Here is a 24,181-nt window from a genome sequence, read left to right as displayed (position 1 = left end):
CTTAAAGTTGATCTAGTGACTAAAAGTCTTAGCTTCCACAGGTCGTTTTCACTTCTTGCCTGCATTTTTAAGAGGTGGTTGAACTGGACCTACCTGGACTATATGGTTAACAAAATCCCTTCTCTGGTTTATCTTCCACATGCTTTTTCCAATACTGGACACAGTTGTATTGACATAACTTGAGGAAGAACAGGATCATTTGAGGGATCAGTAGATCAGAGAATCAGTTTTGATTCTTCTTGGCAACTGTAGCAGGCTCTTTCGAAAGGTGCTAGTTAACTTAGATAATATTTTAGAGACATAGTACCATATTAAAGCTCACCTTTTTAAGATTTTTTTATTTTTGAGAAAATTACTTTGATAAACTTCTTTTAATTACTTCTAACATCTCTTGCAGATGAAGAGGGAAATCAAGATGAGTCACTGGAATCAAAGGTGAGGGCATAAGTCATTTGTTTTTGTATGTGGAGTGAGAGCAAGGGTCTGAAATTCAGGACACTTAATCCATTTTTATACAGTTTAATCTGTAGTTCTGATGCTACATTAGTGTTCTTCTGTGCAGCAGCAGAATTAGTGTTATGTTGCCTCTTTGAAAAATATCCTTCAAGGAACTAAAAGGAAAAGTCAATGGGAGCTGACAGGTACCTCAGCAATATACTTCTGATACTGCTGATTAAATTTAGTATATTAGTATGTGTTTATATGTCAGCATATCTTTTAAAAAAAAAAAAAAACTTTCAAAATCCTGCTATTCAGTTCCTAATCTTCTAAATTATCATATGACTGCTTTCCTTCAGACTTTATCTGCAGAGGACCAGGTAAAGGACCACTCCACAGGAACACGTGTGGTAGCAGGTCAGATCTTCCTCGAGTCGGGAAAATCAGACTCTCAGTCTGATGATGAAGAAAACTTCCACAGTCAAGAGGAGGAAAAAGAGAATTCTCTGGAAGAGCTGAACTCTCTAGAAATGTCAAACCTGTTAAATAAGGATTTGGAAGAAGCAGAAGTGCAGAGTACAGGTAACTGGCTTGTCAGCATGCAGCAAGAAAGATATGTCTGATTAATTTTAGCATTTAGATGAACACAGGTAGTTAATTTGTACATATTAATGTGTGTGTGTATATAGAAGCTGTAGAAGGAGAAATTGCATCAGTATTTCAGCCTGCTGGCTGTATGCCTATAGAAGTCCGTTGATAGAGGAACAAACTCGAACACAGAGAAACTTGCCAGCAGAGCATTTAGGAGCCTTAGAACAATACCTAAATTGTTTGTAAACTTCAGAGTTTTCTAATGTACTTAAAACTTACTCTTTTGTATATAACTTAAGACTTTTTCTATTAGTTTTAAAAATTAACAGCACATCAAAAAATATGGAAGTTTATGATAAATAGTTGCAGCTGAGTACCTTAGCCTGTGCACCAAATAACTACTTTTTTGCTTGTCCATAAAACTTCAACTTCAGCATATAATTATATTTTTCATTTAGATTACCAGTATCTGTCTCAATGCCGAGTTGGAATTTGAAGAGAAATCAGGAGTAGCCTCTTGATTATGCACTATTTCCTAACAAGCGTTCTACTATTAATGTTTAACTAGTACACAGTTAGCTAAAAAATGCTAACAGATCTAAATATTGTTGTAGATAAGTGTGGTATTGTGCAGGAAAACTGCATAAAATCCATAAAGTAGCTCACTGCCTCTTCTTCCCTCCCCCCACCAAATAAGTGAGGTAAGCACCATGCTTATCTAATTATTTTATTGCTTCAATCTACCTCAGAGCAAACTTCAAGATACTTTCTGCCTTACCTTGGAAAGGTGTCAGCAGATATCTTTTCCCTAGTACTGCTTCTGACTAAGGTTTTTAACTACACCTGTGAAAAATACTGCAAGTGATTTCCTAAAGTCATAGGAGTTCAAACATCTTGTGCAGGTTTTAGAATCCATTATGAAGTAAAAAATGTGGATGGGAGGGTTACTGTTTTTCTCAAGAATGCAGTCTTCAAGGGGAAGGGTGCCTGTGTTGTGAGTGAGGGGAGGATTGCTAAAGAGCCAGCTGTACTGTGAACTTCATAATTCATCAGGACAAGAATCTACCTCGGGTGCAAATATTGCATTTCCTGAAGGAGCTACTGAGGACAGGTTTGCATTAAGGGACATTTAACCTTGGTATGGTGATAAGATTGAAAGAAAATTCCACCCATATTTTTAAGGTTAAACAGATTTTTTTTTTAATAATTTAGAATTAGTATAGTTAAGGCTTTTTAATTTCAGTCTTTTTTCCTGTCATTAAGTTGGTTCTTTTAGTCATGAGGATTTTTGTATGTAAAGAAACCTTTTTTTTTAGTGACTTGGGTCGCTAAAAGTTTGTGGGTTTTCTATATCAGCATGGAACTTGATTGCTACAGCTCTTGGTGAAAACTGCCTGCAAGGTTGCGCAAAGCTGGTAATTCCTGCTGCATCTGTTTTTCCATTTTGGGAAATAGTTCAGCAGTGTAATTCATGTAAATCTGCAATTGAGAGTTCTCCAACTCAACTACTGAATGGCATGAGGGTATTTGTGGACATGTGAAAATACCATATACTTGATATAGGTGTAATAAGACGGGTAAATCCATACTTGCACGCACAATTTGTGATAAAAGTAATTCATTGTTAATTATATGACCTAGTTTGATGTATTTATCATTCCGTAAAGCCACAACACAATAACTGTAATCAGCAATTTATCCTGTAATAGCACAGTTTTGTTGCTTAGGGGTTACTATTTGTAGCTGTGTGGAGGAGCACTATGGTTGAACTTAGAATTTAAAAGGGCAAAGCTGGCTGACCTCTGAAGGATAACTTGAGGAATAATTTTATAGCTTTATTTTTTTAGTGTTTTTTAATCTAAATTCTTCCCCTGCAAAAGACAAGGAGCTAGACAATATGGGTAGAATTTCAAGTTCTTAGTAGCATTAGCATCTTGGGCCTGGAGTGATAAGCGGCCTCCTCAACTGTGGTTACATGCACCCTTAGTATGACTGTGCATTGTGTGTTTAACAGTTGTCTAAAACTGTTCCAGGCTAATTTCATCTAGCGACATAATCTTCCAGAAACTGCATTCAAAAATAACTTTTTCCTTGTTTAAGAGCTTAACTGGGGGAAAGGAGTTATTTGCCAAGGAATCAAATTGTGAAAAGCAATTTGAGCAAGCCTAACTACTCCCAAAAGTATTTCCCTGGGCCTCAGAAAGACTGGAGCATAACTTCTGAGCCTTGAAGAGGCTCAAGAAAGTATAGTTAGAAATATTGTAGTATTAGAAACGTTCAAGCTCTGATACAGAAGAAATGATAAATCTAGCTGCTTAATTTAATTTTAAATGTTACCTAAATAGATTGCTAAAGTGAAAGTTTCCAATATAAGTGCATAAGTTAAAAAACTATAAAAAAACTATTAGGAGGCATAATGTAAAGAAAGTTTTGACTGAAATCACAAGTCAAATGATGTACTACTTGCTGATATATTAGTAATTTTAATAGCATATTTGTCAATGTAAGTGCTTCTGTTACATGAATACATTGGGGGATAGGGTTCATGAAATGTGCTTGGTGCGTAGTAAAGGGGAATGTGAAAGGGAATGCAGGGAAGAGAAAGTGAAAGAAAAGCCAGTTTATCTTGATAGTTAAGATACAAATGACATCTGCCTCTTCTACCCTAATTAAAAAAAAAAATCCTTTGCTTAGAATTAAGGGACATATGAGACTTCACACCTGTTTTATTTCCTACTTTTTATAAATTGTATCTTTTTTCAAAGTAACGCTTTAAAAGGGCTTTTTCAGTTCCATAAATTAGAAAATCTACTGAAAAAATAGTTGGAATGCAGATCTTGGTAATTGCAAGACTAGCATTCCGGTGTTTTCTTGTATATAGTGGATAGATTTAATTTGTGAATTGAAGGAAAGCAAGCTTACACCTGGGTATATGTTTTTCCAGTTTTGACAGCTATTGGAGGCACTGCGGATGGTGAACCTTGCCACTTCCCCTTCTTGTTTCTGGAGAAAGAATATGCAGAGTGCACTGCGGACGGGAGGGAAGACGGCAGGCTTTGGTGTGCAACAACCTATGATTACAAGCAGGATCAGAAGTGGGGCTTCTGTGAAAGTGAGTATTTGGATAGCTTTAGACATGCCTAAGGAATATTTACTTCAGTGTGTGATTACAGTCCTCTTAATACATTACTGGGACTTCTAGACCCCCAAATAAAGACCATTGAGGACCACTTGATGCTGTGGCATGCAAGTTACTATAAAAGCAAAGTTGTCATGATAGAGATAATGGAAAAGATTAGAATATAATATAGATGTCACTATTTGGGAAGTCTGGCAGTGGAGGACTCCATTAAACTCCTCCTTCCTGAGTGTGCAGAAATATAGGAATTTGGTAGTGTTTCCCACTATACTTGTTACACAAATGCAGCCTTTTCTCAGGAAACAGCTTGTTGAAGTAGGTGGCTTTTCCTTACACAGTTTGTTCTGGAGCACTGAAAGGAGAGACAGCAACCTCTCACGTTGAGAGATCAAATGAGAAGAAAGTTTCAGATAACTTATTGCTGTCACTTGTGGTGTTTATTGATCTTTAGAAATATTTTTTCTGGCTATATTTTGCACTTACATCTGTCCTATAGGAATATTGAGAGACTATCCTGAAACTGTGTAATTGGAGCTCTTAATGTGCTTTTTTCAGCTGAAGAGCAGTCTAATAAGAGAAGACAGATGCAAGAAGCTGAGGATGTTTATCAGACTGGAATGAAAATACTTAATGGGAGCAGTAAAAAGGCTCAGAAGAAAGAGTAAGTTGCTTCTGTCCCCTACAAGAGAATGACAGCATGGTTTGTCACTCTGGTTTAATAGCCAACTGAGGGTTTTTTTGCAATTTTTAATGGTGTATCTGGGACTTAAGCATCAAGTTATGCAGTGATGGTGCTGAAAATGGTAATTTGGGAGCATTCAGAGAAATAAATTTGTTTACTTTCCTCTAAATCAACAAAAATATATAATCTTTGCATAAAACTGATTTCAGTAGTTCCAAGAGTATGTAGTGTGGCTCCAAATGTTGACTTAATGCAAAGTGGTGCAGTTATCTAGCTATGATATATAGGTAGCTGCTTCACAGTCAAAACCCAAGAATATGGTACAAGATAATTGATATATCTGTCACTGCTTTTCCTAAGTCCTTTTACAAATGTTTCTTGCATTCCTGTTCTCATTCTACTTCAGTGATTAAGCAGGGAAGATAAACAGTTCTTATCCTGTTTTGTTTTTGTTCCTGTTTTCTGATATTCTTAGTCATCATAAAAATAGTATTGAACTTGCTCCAAACTGCTGTAATTACATCTGTGTTAATGAATATTGCTCCAAGTTATCCAAATTGTTGCAATTGCAACGGTAGTAATTAGTATTGTACGAAGTAGAAGGATACCGCTTGGAAAAGGGAGTGAAAAAGAACAGAAAGAATGAAGTGAGTGTTCATTCTGGTCAGTTTACTTTCTACTTGAATATCTCCAGTTATTAAATAGTTTTCACCTTGCTAGTGTAAGTTATACAGGTAACTGGTCATGTTACTATACCAGTGTTAAACCTTCCTCTGGAAGGAAAGAAGCATTTTCCAGTTGTAGCTATTGGGGAAACCAAAGCACAGCTGGAGGTTTTCCATCCCACCTTGGCAAAGACCAAGAACTAGAACCTAGGCTAGTGTCTGGATACAGTGAAACAGAGCAGGGGTCCTACTAGGTATGTAGCACAAGACTAAAAGTTGTCACAAAAATGTAATAATTTGACTCTGTAAACTTTTACTGAAACTTATAGTGGGGAAAATGCATAAGGATTTTGCATGTGTAATAGAGTGAACATGAAATGTCTTTGTCCATTAGGTGAATTCTATGAGCTATTAAACAGCATAGGTGCTTTACATCTGGAACAAATGGCTGTAAATATATGGTAGATATGTGGAACGTAGCTGGTAAAACACAGGAGCAGAGCACCTTACTTGTGTGTTTAGTTTGTGCATGCGAGCTGCTTTGAAGTTGACAAGCAAACTTTTTTCCTTCAAGAGCATATCAGTATCTTCTGAAAGCAGCTGACATGAATCATACCAAGGCAATGGAGAAAGTGTCTTACGCTTTGTTGTTTGGGGATTACCTGAAGCAAAACATCCAGTCATCCAAGGAACTATTTGAAAAACTAACGGAGGAAGGCTCTCCTAAAGGACAAATGGTATGTATGGCCTTAAGGTCTGCAGAAGCTTTTCTTCAGATAGGTCAATTTTAGAGGGCTGTCTGTAGAACAGGGTAAGAACACTAAGTGCAAGAACTTGCCTTTCTTTTGCTTTGTTTGAAGACTTAATGTGAAATCTTTGGTTTAGGCTTTGGCTCAGAAAATGTTTTTACTTACTAATGCTTGAGCATTCCTACACCTAACTACTCATTGTCTTTACATTTCTTAATTGCATCATTTCCTTGGTTTGGTTTGCAGATGTTGTGCTAGTTTTGAGGGTGCAGGAACAAGTAGCAAAAACTGTATAGAGGAACTGTCTAGGTTTGTGCACTTACAAATTAAAAATGTGGAAACACAGAATAAATTGCATCTAAATGGAAACAGGAGTCGTCTTTGAGCCTTAAATATTAAACAACTAGTAGTAATACAGCGTAGTGGTTTTGTCACCTAATTTCTTGTCTCTTGTATGACTAACTAGATTGCATGTGTAATCAAAACCAGATAAATACATATGGCTCCAGCCAACAAAACCTCTCTGAATCTCTGTATTAAAACTTCTGCGGTTTGTACAGGATTTTAGGTGCTCTGGCTTTTCATCTGTAATTGTATCTTAAGATATAGTCAACTTTATAATCGAGTTGATGAGGAGCTCCTAGGAAATTCTGGCATCTGTTCAGTGGTCTGCAAATTCCATTTCTCATGTGTCTTTGAATGTTTTAAAGTTGTTCATATGTACAACTTCTTATGTTTATATGTTCAACTTCAAAAAAGTGGGTTCTTATGATGGAGTGCTGATGTTGATTAGAAAGCAGGAACATGTGCTTTCTATAGAGGGCTTGTAGCTCAAAGACTTCAGTTTTATTGGTCTACATTCATTGCTGTTTGCATGAAGTCTTTTTGCACTTGGAAAATTGTCTAGAATAGTCTTAGGATGTTGTGTTTTTAAATGTTTTATTATATGTTCTGTTCTAGTTTCTCTTTTGAGCTGCACAGCTGTAACAGGTGGCAGAGATTCAGCAGTATTTATGTAAATGTTAACAATAAAAATAACTTCTGAGAAAAGCTCAGGAAAGCAGCTCCTGACCTTATAACTACTTACATTTATAGTCATCAATACAACTAACCTGCAACAGCCTAGACCATGCAGAAGAGTAAATTAAAAGGATCTTGGACAGAAAATCAAACAGTAAAGCTCTTGTAGGGAACATTGTGGTTTCTATGCCTCATACATTGGCATATGAGGTAAATAACCTACCATATGAGGTAAGTGACCTGACAGATGTTGCTGATATTCCCTTGAGGTCTCATTAAATAACACATTTTTAATGGTCAGAACTGTTGGATCTGCACTAACACAGAAAAGTAGCTGGTGCCTTCTCATGTCCAGTCTATTGGAATGAATTCTGGGACAGCACACTAATGACAGTGTCCTAGGCAATGAAGAATTTAGATACTTCACTTTTTGAAAAGGGCAGGAAAGGGCATAGATATAGCAGTTACCAATGTGGAGTTGGAGATTTTAGCTGTTATATGACATCTTTATATGCGTGTATTCCAAGCAAAAATCTTGAGTTTTTCAAAGTATGTGCTAACTTTTTTTTTTTTTTTTTTTTTTTTTCCCCCAGGCTCTTGGATTTCTGTATGCATCTGGTCTAGGAGTCAATTCTAGTCAAGCTAAGGTAACTTACAAGTATTTTGTAGGTGCTCTCATATTTTATCATGTAGGCAAATGTCAAATAACCAATGGTTTTGTTTTAAGGCCCTGGTGTATTACACTTTTGGAGCTTTAGGAGGAAATCTGATAGCACATATGATCTTGGTAAGTAACAATTCATAGTGAATTTCAGTTTTGCACATAATTTTCTTCTCAAGCTTTTAACAGAAGACTTGCACTCCAGTGGTTTTATTTAAGTAAATGTTAGATTAGCGTGTGTGGGTAGATGATAGTGTTTTCATGTCCCTTGTTAACTTAAGGAAAAGTGTCTATACTTAGCTAGGTGTAAACATGGATTTAAATGGAATAAATTTGTATGTGTATCACACACAAAGTGTATCAGCTTTTGTTAATATTTAATGTTATCAATGAGTTACTTTTAAAATAGAATGTCTTTGTGGCCTTCATTTTGTCTGTCTTGTCAAATCTTCCTCAAATCATGTTACTATGAAAAACAGTTTGTAACTTGGCAATGTGTTGCTAGAACACCAAGTATTACCATATCTTCATAATTTCCTTCTAGGGTTACCGGTACTGGGCTGGGATTGGAGTCCTTCAAAGTTGTGAATCTGCTCTCACTCACTACCGACTTGTAGCTAATCATGGTAAAGCTCTTTTTTACTTGAATTCTGTTCTTGAAAGCTTTAGAAATACATGAACTTCTGTTAAATTTATGTGTCTGCTGCTAAATCATATTTTAATTTTAATGCCTTTAATTCTGAAAGACTGCCCGAGTAATTCATTCTCTGTGAACAGCATTTTGAAGCTCTGTAGAGATCTGCTATATGTAATTTGTATTGATCAAAACTGCCTGAAACTCTCCCTCCTCTGTTCTACAGTTGCTAGTGACATTTCTTTGACTGGTGGCACTGTGGTTCAGAGAATTCGCTTACCAGATGAAGTAGAAAATCCAGGAATGGCAAGTGGAATGCTGGAAGAAGATTTGATCCAGTATTACCAGTTTTTAGCAGAGAAAGGAGATGTACAAGCACAGGTAAAATCAGGTTGACCTCAGGGGGTGGGGAAGTAAGTATTCAAGAGTTGAACAGCTTTATAAAATATCTAAGATCTTAGAGCATTAGTTTCTCTTCCTCTTAAATCAAATTGATTGCTAGATCTAGCCAAATATTTCTTACTTCCCTTTTAGGAGACGGGACTTGCATTAAATAGGTTCCAAGTAGAACCTAGAGAGAAAATAAAGTTTTTTGTGGTAAACAAGTGTGAGAAGTTTCCAGCTTTCACATTTTGGGAAAGCGCGCCTTGGCATTTATTAGAAACAAGCCAGACTAGTTTAAGGATAACTTTAGATGTTGTGATAGAAGCCTTGATCAAAAGAACTGACCTTCCCAGGGAACTTCAGTTAGTCATTGCTTGTGTTTTACATGGCTTCCGTGTGCTGAAAGTGAGTCACTACTTTCTGGGATGAATTTCTGCTTTGTTTCACACTGATAGGGAAAATAGGACTACTCTGTAAGCCTTGGGATAAACTTGTGCCTTCAATCTGTGTGGCATCTTTGGCTCTAATATCAACTTAATTTTTAGGTTGGCCTTGGACAGTTGCACTTACATGGAGGACGAGGAGTGGAACAAAATCACCAGGTACCCTTTTTGTGTATTATCAACTCATGTTCCACTTGCAGGGAATGGGGGAGAAGCATTTGAAGGACCATACACTAGTGAAGGCCACAATGAAGCAGACTTTTATTTACGAAGGGCTGTGATATTTGGTATGACTTCAACTGCTTTCCTGAATAAAACTTAAATTTCTGTGTACTTTTCTGATTAGTACAATGAACAGATTCTTTGTTATGCAATTAAAGACAAATTGTCTTAAAGAAATGCTTTATGTCAAAAGAAAAACAAATACTCATCAAGTGGTATTTGAAACTGGCTTTGTGTTGCATGTGTAGTAAGATCTACCTGATGTACTGTGTATGAATTAAAAACGATACTCTGATTTGCAAGAATATTATGCTTCCGTAGCCAAAACTCTGACTTTCAGCACTATTGGTATCAAGTGGCCATACAAAATAAAATTTCTGCTTATGTAAGACAACCTAACTACTGTTAAAGTGTTTACAGTAATTAAATTTTCAACTGAAATTTAAGATTTAAAAGAAAAAAAAAGAAAAGCAGAGGACGTAGGTCCTGAGATTATTTCACTCAACTACCAACCAGAAATGATTTATTGGCCATCACCTTAAACTATGTTAAACGACTGCTGTATAAGGGTTCAGAGATGCTGAGTTGTCAGGCTGATTGGGGTTCCAGCTCTATGTAAAGTCCAAATAGAAACCTCAGATGCCTATCTTAAAAATGAAGAACAAGTGCTTTTTTCCTCTGCCTTTTGGAATGCTGTTGAGTTTGCTGCTAACTATTGAGATTATATTTGGGGAACACTGTAACATACATTAATTTAGATGGAATTGATAACTCCTGTCTATTCCCAGTAGAATGTGATAGTTTAGCAAGCTCTCTATTCATGTCTGTTCTATGTAAGATATGGTACTCAGATCATATGTTAAGTTTGCCAACATACTTGTTTTCTTCCTTACAGCGAGCATTTGAGTACTTCAATCAAGCAGCTAATGCTGGAAACTCCCATGCCATGGCCTTTCTAGGAAAGGTAAGTCAAGAGCACTCAAATAAGGAAACTGGCTGTATTGCAGGTGAAGATAATACGTAATTTTTTATTTTCTGATCTCAACATATCCTGTGCTTGAATGGAGGAAGCACTTGGTTTTGCTAGTATTTTATACTGTATTGCTAGATATGAGCGTGATAGCCTGTCATATTACTATTTGCTGCTTTCCTTTAGGAAGGTTAATTTTCAAACAGTGCCTGACTAGATTTAAAGAAATGAAATGGTTAAATGCCTTAATGCCTTGTTTCTATGAGAGTTCAAAATTTGAATTTAGCCAGCACACATTTCTGTGTAATGTATGGGGAAAAACTAGATTTCTCGGAATTTTCCCTAGTGAAAAAAGTGTAGGAAGAAACAGAAAACCCAAATTCCTACCGTAGAGGGATGAGGCATCTGAGCCAGAGTTGCCAGTAGTTCTACATCTACATTTATCGTGTTAGTGTTTTACTACTGAAAGGTATTTAGACTGCTTGCCCGAGCATTGGATTGGAGGCTACCTTGCAGCTTGTGGGAAATCAAATTCTTACTAAATTTGAGTGCCCTCTGAGTTTAGGCTGTAGTAAGGAGCAGCTCCCAGTGCTCTATTATGCTGTTTATGCACTAGGGGCAGTGTACTTGATGTGCTTAGAGCATGAGAAAAGCAAGCTGTGCTCATCAAGGCACTAACTTTGCCATGAAAAAATGCAGGTTCCTGCCTTCTCTGGTGTTTGCACATTTTGTATCTAGATCTTTGTATCTAGATCTTTGTATCTAGATCTTTGTATCTAGATCTTTGTATCTAGATCTTTGTATCTAGATCTTTGTATCTAGATCTTTGTATCTAGATCTTTGTATCTAGATCTTTGTATCTAGATCTTTGTATCTAGATCTTTGTATCTAGATCTTTGTATCTAGATCTTTGTATCTAGATCTTTGTATCTAGATCTTTGTATCTAGATCTTTGTATCTAGATCTTTGTATCTAGATCTTTGTATCTAGATCTTTGTATCTAGATCTTTGTATCTAGATCTTTGTATCTAGATCTTTGTATCTAGATCTTTGTATCTAGATCTTTGTATCTAGATCTTTGTATCTAGATCTTTGTATCTAGATCTTTGTATCTAGATCTTTGTATCTAGATCTTTGTATCTAGATCTTTGTATCTAGATCTTTGTATCTAGATCTTTGTATCTAGATCTTTGTATCTAGATCTTTGTATCTAGATCTTTGTATCTAGATCTTTGTATCTAGATCTTTGTATCTAGATCTTTGTATCTAGATCTTTGTATCTAGATCTTTGTATCTAGATCTTTGTATCTAGATCTTTGTATCTAGATCTTTGTATCTAGATCTTTGTATCTAGATCTTTGTATCTAGATCTTTGTATCTAGATCTTTGTATCTAGATCTTTGTATCTAGATCTTTGTATCTAGATCTTTGTATCTAGATCTTTGTATCTAATCTGTATTTTGGATGCTGAATGATGTTAGGAACAGGGCTCAGCATCTGATTATAACTTTGTTTTCAAAAAGTATTTTAGCTGCTAATATAGCCTGATGTGTAACTATAAGTGATATCATGGGACTGTCTACCTGGTTGTATACTGCATATGGGTACAAGGTGAACAAATGTGAAGGATGTTGCCACCAACATTTTTAATTTATGGGGAGATAATTCTCCATTGCAAAGTAAACCCTCTGAATCTGAAGTTTACAGCACAGATGTGTTTTCTGCTTCTGGATAAGCTCTGTGATGGTTATTCTATACTAAAATAAGAATAGGGTTAATAGATTTTCTCATGTGAGGTTAGTGCTTCATGCCCTATACCCTAAACTGACTTAGTTCTTAATAATACCTCCTTTTTTCAGATGTACTCGGAAGGAAGTGATATTGTGCCTCAGAGCAATGAAACAGCTCTTCAGTATTTCAAGAAAGCTGCTGATATGGTATGATTATCCATAAGCTAGAAATACTTACAGCATATGCACCACAACCCTGTTTGTCTAGGATCGCAGAAACTGCCTCCAGTTGTGGTCATAGTGCTTCATGAAACTGCATAGCATAAGGAGTCTAACTCACGAATGCTGCCATAAGGATGAAATACTGTCCACTTAAATTTGCTCTGCAATTTGGTTGGTCTTCATTACTCCTAAATTGCATTGCCATGGTAATGTCAGATGCCCTGATACTGTGTTAGTTTGGTTTTGCATTGCAGTCGAAGTAGGAAATGTTTTTGTTCCCTTACCCCTGACTGAAGTATTTATTCTTTGGATGTTACTTCTTTTTTCCACGTTTTCCCGATGGTAGCTTTTGCAGAGCTAAAGCATAAGTAGTCCTTGAGGATAGACGGTGAGCATGCAAAACAGTTAATGAAGTTTTGAAGTCTGGAAGAAGATACTGTCTCCATGTTTTCTGCCTTCCACAGTTAGATTCCTGCTCTACACGTTTGTCTTGTGCTGGATTCATATTTCAGCAGCAGTTTTTGGAGTGCCTCATTGCCTCCCTTGCTATTGATGGGATATCACAGTATTTACAGCTTCAGGGGCACTAATGCAGCCTGCAGGACAGACCCCTCTGCCCCGAATTTAAGACAATTTCTCAGAGCTGCCTTAGTTGTTCTGGGAGCCTCTGTAACATCCAGAACATACCAAACTTGGAAAGGCTGAATGTGAAAGTGTTAATGCCTGTGCCTTTCCAAATTTTACATCCTATGCAACATTTTGAAAATGCACTGTAATTATAACCACTGTTGTATACTTCCCATTGAAATCAGCTGTGTAGTTAGTAAAAAAGAATTACTAGCTGTTCTTTTCTGTGTGAATGATTATTACTTAATAAGAGCAATGATAAAAAAACAATTCTGTCTTAACTCTTTTAATGATGTTAAAGAGGTGCTAAGTTGGAAACACATAGCTACTAGTTTGTCTTTTTTCCAGAAATATTCTCCTGTGTTTTCAGGGTAATCCAGTTGGACAGAGTGGCCTAGGAATGGCTTACCTGTACGGCAGAGGTGTCCCAGTGGTAAGCTTTTGGCAGTCCACTTTCTAATAGTAGGTGGTTGTGCAATTTGTTGTCAACAAATGCCATCTTGGGAAGAAATTACTGTAGACCTGTTCAGAAGACTTCTGTTGTATTTAAAAGTATGAACGCATGCTTAGTTCCTTCAACAATTAGGAAAAGGTGTCTTAATCTGTTTAAAGTAGAGCAGAGTGATTTCTTGGCAATAGGTTTAAACTTAGTTTTGATTTACTTGTTAAATAAAACAAATATAAACTGTTCCAATTTTGTCTTTTCTGGTACAAACAAGGAAGCTGGAGGAGTGCTTGGAACCTAGTACATTTGCCCTGTTTTCACCCACATAAAGAGTTTCTTTATCAAATGCTTTGTATTTAGCTGTGCAAACAGTTATTCAAAAAGTTGAATTAACTGAAAGTTGGGGAAATAAGTTAGAGCTTTGTTCTTAAAATGGAACAGAGCAGTCATGTGGCTATGCCTATCAAGTTATAGCAGTGCTGTACGTGGATGCCAGTTTTCAGCTGGGCCACAGCAATAGTAGCATTTGCTGTTTCTGAACTAGGCCTTAGTACATTTTCACAATAGACCATCTTGCAGTAACTCTTCTGTAACAGAGAGGGTCTGCTCAAGCATGTGCACGTGTTTGTCCTTGGATTTGTGGTGGATTGCATGGCTCTAATGACCACACCCAATATTCCTACAGAACTATGAGCTTGCACTCAAGTATTTCCAGAAGGCTGCGGAACAGGGATGGGTCGATGGACAACTTCAACTAGGTTCCATGTATTACAGTAAGTGGCATCAAAATGATCTCTTGCCAGGACCCAGCATCTGTCCTTTCACCGACTGGTCACTAGGTGGCATTAGAAGAATGGAAATATTTCTACTTAACTGTGTGTAAGGTGGTGTGAGGTTTTTATTTTTTTTTTTCTTAACACTTGCATAATGTTACCTTCCATAGACAATTTTTAAAGAATAAGCGCATACTGTTTTTCATGTAGTTCCCCTTTTTAGGAGGAATGAATGGTATTGACTTATTTTTTCTTTTAGATGGTATTGGAGTCAAGAGGGACTATAAACAAGCTCTGAAATATTTCAATTTGGCCTCCCAGGGTGGCCACATCCTGGCTTTTTATAATCTGGCTCAGATGCATGCTACTGGCACTGGAGTGATGCGGTCCTGCCATACTGCTGTTGAGGTAGGGGTGTCTCTTTACAAAGGTCAGGTAAATTATAACTTCCAAAGGCTACATAACATATCAGCATATTTTTTTTTAACAAAAAATCTCTAGCTTTCCCTTTGAAATATTGAATACCCTGAAAAGCTATTAAAGGCGAACCTTCTACAAAATCTAGATTTCTGAACTGCACAACAATTTTTCCTGTTTTTTCCCTCTGCAGCTGTTTAAGAACGTATGCGAACGAGGCCGTTGGTCTGAAAGACTCATGACTGCCTACAACAGCTATAAAGATGGTGATTCCAATTCTGCTGTGGTTCAATATCTTCTTTTGGCTGAACAAGGCTATGAAGTTGCCCAAAGCAATGCTGCTTTCATACTTGATCAGAGTAAGGACTCTTATCAAAATATTTAAATAGCTTAGTATCAGTATTTAAATAGTTTTTGTAAGCTAGCATTTCTAAATGAGACTTTTGTCCCTCTTCTGCTCTTTACACTGGAAATGAGTCAGTTTTCCTTGTGCCTCTAAGGATAAAGTTCTGGCTAAAAATATAGCATATATTTAAATTCTTCTACAATTTAAAAAAAGTGGAGAATAATGAAAATGATTTACATGTCTGCACAGTGCTGAAGCTTCCCAGGCTTTCTGAAGAGTTTTCATATATTTTTAAATCACTAATGTAGGGAAGAATATTAGTTATCACGTTATTTGCTACGCGCACATGCTTCGTTCTGCTTTGTTCTGTATTTTGTCACGGCTTTTCTGTGTTTTTTTCACTTGTTCTACATTTGAAACAGATAAAGCACCAGGCAGTTGGTTCTGTTAGCTTCAGCACAAGAGTGATAAGCTTTTCTAGGCCTAAGCAGCTAGTTTTCAGATGCCTAAAAATTTGGGGTCACAGCAAAATGGCGGAAGTATAAATAACTTCTTTTCAGAAACTACAAAAGACTGTTTTTATATTTGCTGTTCATATCCTCGTGTGGGCCAGAGATACAGACAAGACACATAAATGGAGGTTTTAGCTGCAAGCAGAATCTTTTTTCTGATGTAGCACTGATTTAAGTTATGAATATAAACAGTTACTTTTGATGTGCCTTCTGGTGACTTGTGTGTGTACATACTGTGTTCATTCCTAACTGCATTATTTTCTTCTCCAGAAGAAGCTAGCATAGTGGGAGAAAACGAAACCTATCCTCGAGCCCTGCTTCACTGGAACAGAGCAGCTTCGCAAGGTAGGGCCCCTGCCTGAGACTTGCTAGCTAGGTTCATGTGTGCCCAGTAATGGGTACCATCCTTTTATTGTTAATGATCTTGTACATTTGTTTTCTCATCTTGGAATAAGATTTACTCTCCCAATAGAGTATATTGTCTTGTATCCAGCTGGAGGTAGTCTGGCTGAGCAGAACGTGCTCTTAAGGCTTACATGGCATGCGAGCAATTTCCTCAATGCAAGCTAGTGAAATATTTAAGTGACCAGTCCCACATCTGCCTGTCTGTGTCTTGTTCATAGTCCCCTTTGTTGCAGATGGTAACTCCCAGTAATTCCACAAATACAAACTCTGTTATCTTCAAGCTTTCATAAACAAAAGACTATATTATACTTCACATTAACAATTAAGTTTTTTTTAGTGGAGGCATTTATGTTTGATTTGAAGTTTATGAAACAGAGGGCAGAAACTTATGTGTTTTTTCAGCATTAGTTATATTCTGCATAGGTTAGTTGCCAGTCTTCATTCCACTAGTAATTGTAATGTCACTGCAGTATACTTGCAATTCTGAGACACGTAAGAATAAAAGGAAATTCAAATGTGTAGATATGGTGTGTGTATATATTGTTTCTCTCCCTATTCCATAGGGAATTACAGAATACTATTGAAGTAACAAATCGTATTATGAGGAATTTGTATTGAGACTGACTTTCTAAGAATAGATCACTCCGGAAAAAATGGCTATAAATGCCCTTTTGAATGTTGGTTCTCATGGTGAATCTTGTTGTGAAAGTTAAATCCCTCAAGTGTTACTAAGTAACCTAATACTAGCATATTCCTACAAAATTAAAGACTCTATCTCTGGATTTTGCAGAGTATTTTTTGTTTCTCTGTATTTTTTTTTTTACTCTTCCTTGATTTATAGGATATACAGTTGCAAGAATTAAGCTTGGAGATTATCATTTTTATGGTTTTGGCACCGATGTGGATTATGAAACAGCATTTATTCATTATCGACTAGCATCAGAGCAGCAGCACAGTGCCCAGGCAATGTTTAATCTGGGTTACATGCACGAGAAGGGACTGGGCATCAAGCAGGTGAGTAGGCTGTGGGCTGCTGGTGTGATTCAGTGAAATAAAAGGTCATTTATTAATGCTAGACAAAAGCCATAACCAGGGATGATCTTGGGTACTATATAAATACGTAACAGAAAATAGCATTTCTGTGTGTGTTCCCCAGGAGCAAATGGATAAGTATATCTGCTTCACACTTCTGTATGTGAAGAAATGAAGCATAGATCAGAGAAGAAAGTCTAGAATTATGAAGACTGGCAAAAAAAATGCAGGTTTAAAATATCCTTGAATGGTGTTTTACAGGCTCTGAGGTGTAACAGACAATTCCAGAGTCAGAGTTTTAAGTTGTTCTTATTCTCAAACTTAATTTGTTTCCTACATGATGATGTTTTGAAAAATGTCTTTGCTCTGTGCATCTTTAAGTAGATACACTGATGGCAGTGATTGGTAATGTTGTGGTTTTTTGCTTGGTTTTGTTTTTTCGTTTGTTTGTTTTTTCCAAACTGGGCTGCAATTTCATTTACAAACTATATTCCTTAAAACAAGACTGTATACCTGGTTATCTTGGGGAACTTGTTTCTTGGACAGCAATGAGCAATAAGATTTGTAGGCTGCTATAAACACTGTGTATCATGCTCTTAAAGATATCAAAATAGTATTAACCACTCAAATCTTTCTATGTCTTTCTAGGTCTGTGAAAGGGGCATCATGTATAGTTGTACATTATCTAGCAAACTGGGGGTTTACACTATTGAAAGTGAAAAAGGGAAAAGTCTTAATAGATTTTTTTTGTTAATTCAACCAATAAGTCTTATTTCTATATGATGGTATAAAATAGGAAAAAAATGTAGCTTTTACTGTGACCTTTACTGTTTTTTTCAAAATGGAGTGTTGTCATCTTAATTCTAGGATATTCACCTTGCAAAACGATTCTATGACATGGCTGCTGAAGCAAGCCCGGATGCTCAGGTTCCTGTCTTCCTAGCACTTTGCAAGCTTGGAGTGATTTACTCCTTGCAGTACGTACGAGAAATCAATGTAAGTAATGCAGAATTAAAAAGAAAGGCAGCAAAGAATGTGGTCACAACTCTAAGTCATTTAAAAATAGCCATCATCTTTGATAAGATATAGAAAATTACAGAAACTGTGATTCTTCTTATTTTTGCAATTGTACGGAACTGCAATGTGCCCAAACAAAGCTTCTGTACTACTTTACCCTTGAAGAGAATTTCCCTAGCCTTTTTGATCATTCTTATTAATTAGCACCTGTTAAGGTGTTAATTAAGGTATAAAAGTTAAACAGGTTATTCAAATGACATGGTGGTTGCTTAAGGAAAAGATGCTGTTTTAGCCCTAATGTTACAGACACTATAAAAATCTCATTTGAGTCCAGTTTAATTTCCGTGGAGTGTTTGCATGTGTTAGAATAGCTGCTGTTCAGATTTTGTGCTGAAGGATGGCACTGGTGCTTGTCATATACTTGTGACACTGAATTGTTAGGTGACTTCTATCCAGGTACTGTCTGAAAGCATGGATATTCTGATCTCTTATTGCCCTGGGGATTACTTGATTATTTCAAAGGGTAGGGAAGTTATTCCTACTTTGAGCAAACCAGACTTCGGCAATTCAGCCAAGATTGACCACACTCAATAGCCTACGACTCATTTTTTTCTGGACAATCAAAATATTCTAAATCAATTGGGCAAATAGATTCTGTTAGTGTCCATGGATATTAGGCTGGACATGGATATGCCCTGTTTCAAGTTGGCAACTGCAAATAGATTGAGAATGTCTCTACAAAGGAAAATCAGCGTGTATCAGCTGGCACTGGCTAATGCCAAAGCAAATTAGTCTAATCTAGAAGCAGTTCAGTCAAAACTACCAGTAAGTCATTTTGGCTGATAACTTGCCTGTGCCTTAGCTACATGATTCTCAGCACTGCATTACATGAACATCCTGGTATTTAATGTCCTGTTGTTCACTGGCATCTGCTGATGGCTTCTACTTTGACTGGACTGAGTTTGCTGCCCCTATGCATTTCGCATTTGCTCCTCTTTCTTCAAGACAACTAGTATTGTTACATATCCTGCTTATATTTATCTGTCCTTTATTGCTGTGTCTGAAAGTCACAAAGCTCCACAGCAAGGAACTCTTTAGAATTACTAATGTTCATTAATGTGGCTCAAATGCACCTTTAATTCCTGGAAATTCAGGATGTCACTGAGGTGACTAATGCTTTTCAGAGCAGAAAAGAGCTAAGAGTCTTAAATTGCATGTTTGTACATAAAAAAACTAAGTCAAATTTAAAAATAATTATCGTTGTTACTCTTTAACATGAACATGTGGATTTCTTGTTTCTTAGATCAGGGAAGTCTTCTCGCATATTGACATGGACCAGCTGCTGGGGCCTGAGTGGGATCTTTACCTTATGACCATCATCGCCCTGCTCCTGGGGACAGTGATCGCTTACAGGCAGCGGCAGCACCAGGCGCTGCCCAGACCGGCCGGGCTGCGGCCAGCGGTGCCTCAACAAGAACCACCACCAGAGCATCAACCACCACAATAGCAACACAAACCTCCGTGGAGGAACTGGGTTTTTCCAACAGGAACGATTTTTGTGGTGATTTAGGACTTTGGAGTAATGGTCCCTCCCCCAAAAAAGAGGCGCAACGAAGTAAAAAAAAAAAAAAAAAAAAAAAAAAAAAGTCTGAAAGCTGCTTAGAATGATGCCTTTTTTCAGGGATAAGAAACTTCTTTTGAAACTGATTCGAATGTTATTTCAGTGCCAATGGAATAACACTATGGCTTTTTTCATGGAAGCACAAGTGTGCTACTACAAAAATGTTGCCTGCTGTTGCCTCTAGTTATTCTTCATTCAAACTTTTTCATCTCCTAGAGAGCAGACGAGTGTTGGAAGGTTTTGCCTACCTGACAGAAGCTGCCCTATTTAAAAATATATATATATGACCAATTTAAGTCCCAGAGGCCGAACATATGCAAAGTCAAATGCATAAGTCCTACAGTCCTACATATATCTTAATAGACTTTCATCTTTTATGCCATCTTGGGTGGTTTAACGTGGTTTATTTATAAAAATCCAAAACTAAGCCAGCAAACAAGTCACTCTTTGTGCTTTTCTTGCAAGCTATTTTCCTCCATTAACCTCAGCATAGTCAGCAGTCAGTATGTAGCCTAGGAGTTGGGTTGGGACAGATTGGGTTTGTAGGACTAGTCAGTTGAAGCTGTACACACAGTGCCTAGACTTCTCACCTTTCTAAAATTTTTGGAGCTTGTGTGTAACTTGCCATCCTTGCTGAAATAAGGACAAGCTGGTAGTATTCCTAAACAGCTTGCACTTAGAGAAGCTTGGTCTAGATCACAGAAGTCATCAGTATTAGTGTGGACATGGAAGAAAGAACAGAGGCAGAAGCTTTCCTGGTGAGTCAGCTTTTTTGTTTCTCTATGTGGAAGTCTTGAGTTGAATTCCTGCAAGTGGCCTGCTCAGCAAGAAGGTGTCTGTGCAGCAGAAATGGCTATGGCTCTTCATGCATCTCTTTCATGCCCAAGTAGCAAAGTCTGCAAAGCAGCAAGATCTTAGGGCAGTAGTGCTAAGGTGCAGCTGAGGGGTCTAAAAAAACACTAGATGACAGCAGTGCTGTGGCTGTGGCCTGCCTGTCTTGTCCTTGGCATATATTCAAGGAACAGAATGACATTCCTAAATAGCTGGGCCAGCTGAGGATCCCCTATAAGAAAAAAAACACTTAAGAGACAAGAGACTTTTTTTTTTTTTTATGGCTTCTGGATGTATCACCAGGTCAGTGCAGAGGCCTTTAAAGAGGAGTAAAGAAATGACCTGTGGATTGATGGATTTTTAGGCTGCAGTATGAGTCTTGACTTAGTAACTGTTTTTCATTGAACTATAATTTGAAGGGAAGAGGGAAATAGCTCTTTGGGACAAGAAATACAGATATTTCTGTTCCTTTCTGTTCAGTAAGTTAATATTTGTTTCTGTACTAGCATTAAACTCTGAATATGCTGTTTTAGAGCGTAATGGAATACGAATAGGGAGGTCTTACCTGCTTTCTGACAAAATTTGTTGCATGTAAAGGATTACAGGCTTCCTTTCATGCACAAGCTTTTTTTCTCCAGTGGATTGGCAGCAACATATCAATATGCTGTAGAACTGAGATGTCTAAATGACTTTATCCTTAATGCATTTATAAAGAGACCATTGCACAATATATCTGTAGTTTGGGAACAGGTATAAGAAATCGCTGTCTCGGAAACAGAAATGTCATCAATGACTAGTATTAAAATATAGGTAGAGCTTCCGAGTGCTTAAAAGTGCTTATGCTGGTTACGTGCAGACAAATCTTTCATTTTAGCGTGGGGGATGCAGTGTGGTAGCGGAATGTTGTGTTTCAGTCCCAATCATCATTAGCAAATGAACAGTATTGAGTTTAAATATAGTGTCTAAAATGTACAGCAGTCTCCAGCTGCATTTCTAAGATATCTGTGAATTCTGAACACTTCCTCTGAAGTATTTTTACCTCTGTCACTTAATAGCTCTTTTTAGTTCAGCATGAATAAATTAATTGTATGGAAGCTGTTTTTCCAGTTAACTACCTTTGGTCTCTTAGGATGTTTAACAATTTTGTTACATCTTTCTTAATCGTAAAGTTTTTTCTTGTGTTTAATCTATGATAACTAAATTATAAAAATTCTATCATACTTGCATGAAAATCTCTCATCATTGCTGCTATGTGAGAGTCTTAGAGCTGACTTTTCACTGAACTGTTGCATTTACACCCAAGAAATCAGCAAAACCAATTGAAGATCAGCAAGTTGTTCTGCTTGAAAGAACTGCTTTTTGAAGAAGCAATAAGGAAGTCCTCCTCCTGCTCTTTCCCTTCTCACTGAGTTGCTACCACCTAACTTTTTCAGATGACATTCATCTGAAGTATGGTAGTGGTAGAAAGGTACTTACCATGAGTAATAGCAAGTTCACTCAGGGATTAAAGTGCTTACATTTTCTAAATCTGTCTAGAACATCACTTAAGTTTTTCTGACAATCCCCTGCTAGTCTACTTGAAACTTGCATTTGGAGAGAAGCGCGTGTAACTCTTACTAGTGATATTTCTTGTGTTGTGCACTCAGTCTATCCGACAGCTTTTTTCCCATGGGAGATGGGTTTTACTGGAGTGAAGTACCCTTCCCTTCTTGTAGCACACATACTGTCTTACACTTTATATGCAGGAGAAGCTTAGAGCAGAAACTAAAGGATACCTTCCTAGGAATGTGCAGTGTGCGTTTGAATGAAGAGTTGTCATCTTTGGTAGGGAAATAACCCTGGGTTTGATCTTCCCAAACACATCCTCTTCTCTCCCTGCATGGAGAATGGAACAAGAGAGCAGGAACTGTTGTCAGTAGCAGCTCTGCACGTAGAAAAACAGTGGAAAGATGATTTGAGGGGAAAACGTTCAGCATCTCAAATTACTAATCAAACACATGAACTGTGATAGCAGTTTGAAAAAATAACATTGAACTGCTGTGGAAATACGATTCTAGTTCTTCCCTCTTGTGTGGTTTGACTCAGAACTTAATCTGTTAATACTTCTCCTCACTTTATATTGTCCATCATAGGACAATGCAATGGAAGATACAGTCTTTGATTATAAATATCCCAATGACTCTTGAGAATTTTACTTGATTTTTTAGTTATCTTCAAGATATCAGCTGTTTTTGATTAAATTGGCAAAAAAAACCTATAAAACATGTTTGAGGAAGAATATTAAAACTTGGCTGTGAAAGGACTTTTAAAACTATGCATTACCTAGTTTCCACCTATTATATGCTAGACTTGGCCTATAAAAGGATTATTACAGGAGATTACACTCCCCTTTGCAAGTTGCTTCCTTTTTAGCTAGGCAACAAACATTCTATTTTTGTTTCAGATAATGTTGAACTAAGAAGATTTAGTTTGATTTGAGAACTACTGCAAATGCATATGGCAAACAGGGATTATTGGGGGAGCCCTTTGTTTTTATCAGCTGCAGTTCTTAAAAGGGTGTTGTAGGAGTTTTGTAAATTTATTTTGTATTTAAAAATCAGTATAAAGGCTGGTCAAATGTAATATAATTGTGTAAACAAATTCTGTTAATAGAAAGATGTACAGATTCATTTTGTACTGTATCTTTAATCTTGTGAAATAAAAACACCACCTGCGTGGTTACCCTCAGTGTTCACAGTGGCTATAACACAAGGATGTCCATTGCTAAACATGTATGCTGATATACCACGACCATGTGCATCTCCTTCTATGAGGACACTCGCATTTCTTTCACTCCTGTTCAATCTTTAATTTAGGAGGAGCATCAGAAATATTTCTGGATTATTTTCTGCACTGCTGGAGACTTACCATGGGCATTTTGAGCATATACACTGTCCTGTTCATAGCGGGTGTGAAACTGCTGTGTGATACGAGAAGTGGGCGCTAATTTTAGGATTAGTGTTGCATCTTTAAGACAGCGGCATAGATACTCCACGGAGTAGGAGTAGATGCTGGGGACAAGGGGTGCTGCGAGCTGAGCAAAGTGACTGACCCTTTGCTGCCTTTCAGGCCTCTCAGGCCCTGCTGCCCCTGCCAGGCCCTGTGGTGGGGCAGTGCCTTCCCTCACAAACACCATCGTTGTTTGCTCTCCAGGGGTGTCTGCGCATGGGGAAGGAAAACGGAGTGAGCAGTGAGGCAAAGGCTGTATGAGCCATTGATAGAGGAACTGAGGCTTTTGCTGTCTGATGCATTTGAGGTGTTGGAGATAAGCTGGTTGGAAACAGCTTTGGCAGTTGTGCTTGTTACCTAGTTAGGAAACGGGACTACTGCTAGTGGCACCAGCTTCTGCCTCGTGTAGCTCAGGTTCAGACCATTCCTTCCCATCCCAGCAAGGCAGAGGTTTGCAGAGTGAGTGCCTGTGTGCTCAGCCGAGGTGGGCTCAGAGGGGTAGCTGACTTATTTTAATTTCCCAGCTCTGGAACAGGTTTGTGGAGAGCTGGAGAATGGATTTGCTGGCTTTTCTGAAATGCTATTTTAAACTTCTAGGTTGGTAAGCTTGTAGCAAA

General features: G+C 37.4%; 1 protein-coding gene across 2 annotated transcripts; it reads left to right on the top strand.

Annotated features, from left to right (window-relative positions):
- The first annotated feature begins 239 nt into the window (after nucleotides 1-239).
- On the top strand, nucleotides 240-20,019 carry SEL1L (SEL1L adaptor subunit of SYVN1 ubiquitin ligase). Of its 2 annotated transcripts, none has more exons than XM_088529320.1 (20): nucleotides 240-435; nucleotides 798-1,020; nucleotides 3,974-4,141; nucleotides 4,724-4,829; nucleotides 6,090-6,252; nucleotides 7,878-7,931; nucleotides 8,012-8,071; nucleotides 8,490-8,571; nucleotides 8,806-8,960; nucleotides 9,509-9,565; nucleotides 10,524-10,592; nucleotides 12,458-12,535; nucleotides 13,548-13,610; nucleotides 14,308-14,395; nucleotides 14,655-14,803; nucleotides 15,006-15,171; nucleotides 15,944-16,015; nucleotides 16,917-17,089; nucleotides 17,975-18,103; nucleotides 19,428-20,019. In XM_088529320.1, exons 2-20 carry the CDS (start codon nucleotides 969-971, stop codon nucleotides 19,629-19,631), a joined length of 2,088 nt encoding a protein of 695 aa, XP_088385446.1. In that variant the 5' UTR covers nucleotides 240-435; nucleotides 798-968; the 3' UTR covers nucleotides 19,632-20,019. The 2 variants fall into 2 exon arrangements, with proteins under 2 accessions (XP_088385446.1, XP_010219557.2); XM_010221255.2 differs by having other exon boundaries at nucleotides 15,941-16,015.
- The last annotated feature ends 4,162 nt before the right edge of the window (nucleotides 20,020-24,181 follow it).

This window comes from Tinamus guttatus, unplaced genomic scaffold, assembly GCF_059628265.1.
Source record: "Tinamus guttatus ecotype Peru unplaced genomic scaffold, ASM5962826v1 Tinamus_guttatus_pri_ptg000327l, whole genome shotgun sequence".
Lineage (NCBI taxonomy): Eukaryota > Metazoa > Chordata > Aves > Tinamiformes > Tinamidae > Tinamus > Tinamus guttatus.
Note: the sequence above shows the minus strand (reverse complement) of the source record. Positions and strands in the feature narration are given on the sequence as shown.

Bases quoted from the DNA above. Each gene is read 5' to 3' on its own strand.
- SEL1L (XM_010221255.2), top strand. From the start codon at position 969: ATGTCAAACCTGTTAAATAAGGATTTGGAAGAAGCAGAAGTGCAGAGT. The intron at 1,021-3,973 runs GTAACTGGCTTG...ATGTTTTTCCAG, and splicing joins AGCAGAAGTGCAGAGTACAG to TTTTGACAGCTATTGGAGGC. The intron at 8,961-9,508 runs GTAAAATCAGGT...CTTAATTTTTAG, and splicing joins AAGGAGATGTACAAGCACAG to GTTGGCCTTGGACAGTTGCA.